At 43.3% G+C, this 4,704-nt stretch overlaps 1 protein-coding gene across 1 annotated transcript; it reads left to right on the top strand.

Annotated features, from left to right (window-relative positions):
- The first annotated feature begins 2,752 nt into the window (after positions 1-2,752).
- Positions 2,753-4,344, top strand: S100A12 (S100 calcium binding protein A12). The gene is made up of 3 exons (XM_045546362.1): positions 2,753-2,857; positions 3,450-3,607; positions 4,085-4,344. The coding sequence occupies exons 2-3, from the start codon at positions 3,470-3,472 to the stop codon at positions 4,223-4,225; spliced, it is 279 nt and encodes a 92-aa protein (XP_045402318.1). The 5' UTR covers positions 2,753-2,857; positions 3,450-3,469; the 3' UTR covers positions 4,226-4,344.
- Positions 4,345-4,704: the final 360 nt, after the last annotated feature.

Here is a 4,704-nt window from a genome sequence, read left to right as displayed (position 1 = left end):
CCACCAGGTGGCCATTTGTCAAGACAGAGAGGGGAAGGTCTCTTTGTCCCCCTAGGAGATCCCTGGTGTCCAGTGGCTAGAACCCCTGAAGCCTGGCTCTGGGCTGGATACAAGTGTTCAAGTTCGTGCCGGCTGGGCTGAATGATCCGCAGGTACGTTGGGTGGATAATGGCAAAAGAAGAAAAAAATGTAAAGAACGCCCTTGACTGTTTTCAAGCACTTTCTCACATATTCTCTCAGTTGAGCCTCTTAACAACTCCGGGAACTGAATGAGACCAGTGTGATGGTCCCACAAATGAAGAAACAGGCCCACAGAGGTCAAGGGCCTGCCCAAGGACACAGAGCTGGGCGCGGGTGCCCTCCCACAGCCCTGGTGTGCATGGAGCCCAGCCCGGCGAGGACCCTGGGCTAGCTAGCCTTAGTCTCACTGTTTCTTAGCATCTTCTTACCCTTTCACACCAAGTGAGCTCTCTGTTATTTAGGAAGCTGTCTGAACCCATTTGATTCTAAATTCTGGGAAGGCAGCCATGCCATCTTCTTAGCTGGTGTTACTTTCTGTCCCTGAGCTTTAAATCTTTTAAAAATAATTTTTTAAAGGGTTAATCAAAAATTGACTTTTTAAGGAAAAGAACTGGAAAAAAAATCAGGGTCTGATATAAGATCATCTACATTTGCCATCTATATCTGGTTTTCACAGCGCCATTTGTTGGAAAGACTGTCCCTCTGTAAAGAATGTTCTTGGCTCTTTTGTCAAAAATCAGTTGGCTGTAAATACATGGGTTTATTTCTGGGTTCTCTATTCTGTTCCATTGGTCTATATGTCTGTTTTTATGCCAGTACCATGTTGTTTTCGTTACTATACATCTATAGCATATTTTGAAGTCAGGTGGTATGATCCTTCCAGCTTTGTTCTTTTTGCTCAGAATTATTTTGGCTATTCAGGGTCTTCTGGGATTCCATATGAATTTTAGAGTTGTTTTTTAAAGTTCTGTGAAGAATGTCATTGGTATTTTGATAGGGATCACATTGAATCTGTAGATTGCTTTTGGTAGCATGGTCATTGTCACAATATTAATTCTTCCAATCCATGAACATGGGATATATTTTCATTTTTTTGTGACTTATCAGTGTTTTATAGTTTTTCTTATAGAGATCTTTCACCTCCTTGATTAAATTTATTTCTAGGGTTTTTTTTTTTTTGGTAGCTATTGTAAAGGAGATTGCTTTCTTAATTTGTTTTTCTTCCAGTTTGTTGTTGGTATATAGAAACACTATTGATTCTTGTATGTTAATTTTGTATCCTAAAACTTACTGAATTTGCTCATTACTTCTAAGGGTTTCTTGGTGGGGCTTTTAGGATTTTCTCTATACAAGATCACGTAACGTCATCTGCAAACAGGGACAATTTGACTTCCTAAAGAATGAAATCCTGTCATTCACAGCAGCAAGGGTGGAGCTGGAGGTCATTTTGCTAAGCAAAATAAAGCAGGCAGAAAGACAAACATCACATGTTCTCACTCATATGTAGGAACTAAAAAAGATGATTTCATGGAGGTAGAGAGTAGAATGGTAGTTACCAGAGGCCAGAAAAGGTAGAGGGGGGCAGGAATAAAGAGACATTGGTCAATGGGTACAAAAATACACTTAGATGGAAGGATTAAGTTCTAGTGTTCAATAGCATAATAGGGTGATTATAGTTAACAATGATTTATTGTCTATTTCAAAATAGCAAGAAGAGAAGATTTGAAATATTCTCAACACAAAGAAATGTAAATGTTTGAGGTGATGAATATCCTCATTATCCTGATTTGATCATTACATATGGATGTATCAAAATATCACATGTGCCCCATAAATATGTACAATTATTATGTATTAATAAAAAATTACTTAACTTCTCTAACTCATTTTCTTCATCTGCAAAATGGGCATACTATTAGCATCCAACCCACAGGGTTGTTTTGAGAATTAGATGACAGTCTGTGTAAAGCAGTGTCTGGCATGTTGTGAGTGTCCAACACATCTTCACTTAAAAACTATAGACCTTATTTTTAGAACAGTTTTAGATTTACAGAAAAATTGATAAGATAGTATATATAGTTCCCATATGCCTGTACACAATTTCCTCTATTACTAACACTTTGCATTAGTATGGTACATTTGTGAAAACTATTTTTTTCTATTTAATAGGCCATTTTTCCCACACATTTGTTTAAAATTAGTGAAGAGCTATTCATATATTGTTATAACTAAATTTCATATTTTATTCAGATTTCCTTAGTTTTTAACTAATTTCCTTTATCCTCTTCCAGGATTATGTGTTCACTTAGATTGTTTTTATTATCCTTATCATTTTTGCCCAAATAGACTCTCAACAAATGCCTCTCTCCTCTCCTTCCCTTTCCAGGCAGGCGCCACCCAGACAGTGAAATGTGTTCTCTTAGGCTTGCTTTTATTAGGGAGTAGAGAGTGAAGCTAAACCCGAAGGTGGGACCCTGGCTCAGGGCTGAGAAATGTGCAGGGCACCCATGTGTGGGTGGGTGGGGCAGGGGCTTTTGTTTCAGGTTGGACAGGAAGGTGTGTGGGTGCGGTGGGGCCTTTTTTTTTTTAAGGTTGAACAGGAAGGTGAGATTCAGGGTGGGTGCAACTGAGCACCTGTTTCAGTCAAAGCCACAGGTTTGAAGCTTCTCTTGAGCAACAGAGCGCCGTCTAGCAATTGCCTCATGATGAATCAGAGAGATTTCTTCATCCACGGTTGAATGTGGAGGCTGGACTGGCTTATAAAAACCTCCTTAGCTCAGTGCACTTCACCAGCGCTGACTTCTTGCTATAGCTCCACATTCCTGTGCATTGAAGGGTAAGTATCCTTTACATGGCTGGGTCCTCAGTGGTCTACAGGGTGGTAATTGTAGGTGGTCTCATTGCAATCACGGGGTGTTGGAAGCCACAACCCTCTACCTGCCTGAGCACCTGTGGGCTGACATTGCATTTTGGACCCAAGTAGACCAGCCCTTGCTGTGCTTGGTAGATGCAGCCTCAGGACTTAGGGATGGCTAAGCAGAGGTTGGGTGGGACCATTTGTAAGAGACATGTGGCCAAAGTACCACTGACTGAGGAAAGCAAAGAGCCTGGCTCACCACAGAACCCTTCCCAGGTGAGCTTGAGTGAACAATACCCTCCAAATTATCCTCCCAGGTGGACGAGGTGGTATGGAACACCATGGGCAATTGAGGATGATTCTTTTAGACTGTAGGCAGTATTATGTGATTTTCTCTTCCCCATCCTATCCACAAATGAAAACTTCACCACGGATCAACACAGAGCAGAGAGACCACAAAGCAGCCATGGTGGATGTGCTTTCTTCAAGCCCTTGATGCATAAAGAGAGGGGAGAGTGGATGCTGGGGGTGGGAGAAAGACTGCTGCAAGACCTCCCTTGTCTCTTTAAAGGTTAACGTGAAGCTGAGAAGATGAGTAAGCTTGAAGAGCACATGGAGGGAATCATCAACGTCTTCCACCAATACTCAGTTCGGACGGGGGATTTCGACACCCTCTCTAAGGGGGAGCTGAGGCAGCTGCTGTCAAAGGAACTTGCAAACACCATCAAGGTAGGGGGTGCCCCTCTCATTGCTGCACTGAAGGGAGTGGCAAGACCTGAAGGAGGATGGTGGGACAAGGACTGGGGTGGGGCTGGCCCCAGTTTGAGCTCCCGAGGAGGCTCTCCCATGCTGTTAGGGAAGACCTCTGCCTCCCTCTCTCAATAACTTGCTCTATCACTCAAGGCTCTACTCAGTTCCTATCCCTGGAGTTTGTTTCCTCACATGTAAAGTGAGGAGTGGCAGGACAGGGGAGGGTTGGGTTAGGCGAGCTGCAGAGTACCTTCCAGGTGAAGCCTTGATGGTTCCAGGATGGTTCATGACAGCTGCGTCCTCTGTTTTGTCACATTAGATTATCTAACACAGTTTTGGCTAATGAGTTAATGTTCCCGGGCGCCCCCAAAGCTGGGTGCTGAGGGATGAGAAGCCTGAGAAAGAGTCTTGTGTGGAGGTTATGAGCTCAAGGTCTCTGCTATTTCTTTCTTCTAGAATACCAAAGACAAAGAGACTGTTGACAAAATATTCGCCGGTCTGGATGCCAATAGAGATCAACAGGTCGACTTTGTTGAATTCACAACGCTGGTGGCCTCTGTGCTAAAGACTGCCCACGAGAATATCCACAAAGAGTAGGAAGCTCTCTGAGGGCTTTTCCCCCAGCAATGTCCCCAAGGAGGGCCATTAAGTTCCCTCCCCCAAACCCAGCCTTGCCTGAGGGGAGTAAGAGTCAATAAATGTGCTCATGAAAAGTTCTCAACAGTGTGTACCTTTTTCTTTCCATGCCCATGGCCCCCAAACGCGATCACACCTCACCCCTGCTGTCTGCCGGCCTTATTTAGAACCTTTAGATCCCCTGCTCCATTTGTTCATTTGTTCAGCAAGTATTTATTGAATGCCCACTATTTATGCATTCATTCCTTCATTCAACAAATGTTCCCTGAGTAGCAGAGACAAAAGGTACAAAGTCCTTCTCCTCTCAGAGCTTGCATACTATTGGGGAGGGAATAGAAAATAAATGAATAGACAAACAAATAAAAATATCACATGGCTGGGAGCAGTGGTGCATACCTGAGGTCCCAGCTACTTGGGAGGCTGAGGTGGGAGGATCACTT

This window comes from Lemur catta, chromosome 3 (genome assembly GCF_020740605.2).
Source record: "Lemur catta isolate mLemCat1 chromosome 3, mLemCat1.pri, whole genome shotgun sequence".
Lineage (NCBI taxonomy): Eukaryota > Metazoa > Chordata > Mammalia > Primates > Lemuridae > Lemur > Lemur catta.
This window is presented reverse-complemented; position numbering and strand designations above follow the sequence as displayed.

Bases quoted from the DNA above. Each gene is read 5' to 3' on its own strand.
- S100A12 (XM_045546362.1), top strand. From the start codon at position 3,470: ATGAGTAAGCTTGAAGAGCACATGGAGGGAATCATCAACGTCTTCCAC. The intron at 3,608-4,084 runs GTAGGGGGTGCC...TCTTTCTTCTAG, and splicing joins AACTTGCAAACACCATCAAG to AATACCAAAGACAAAGAGAC.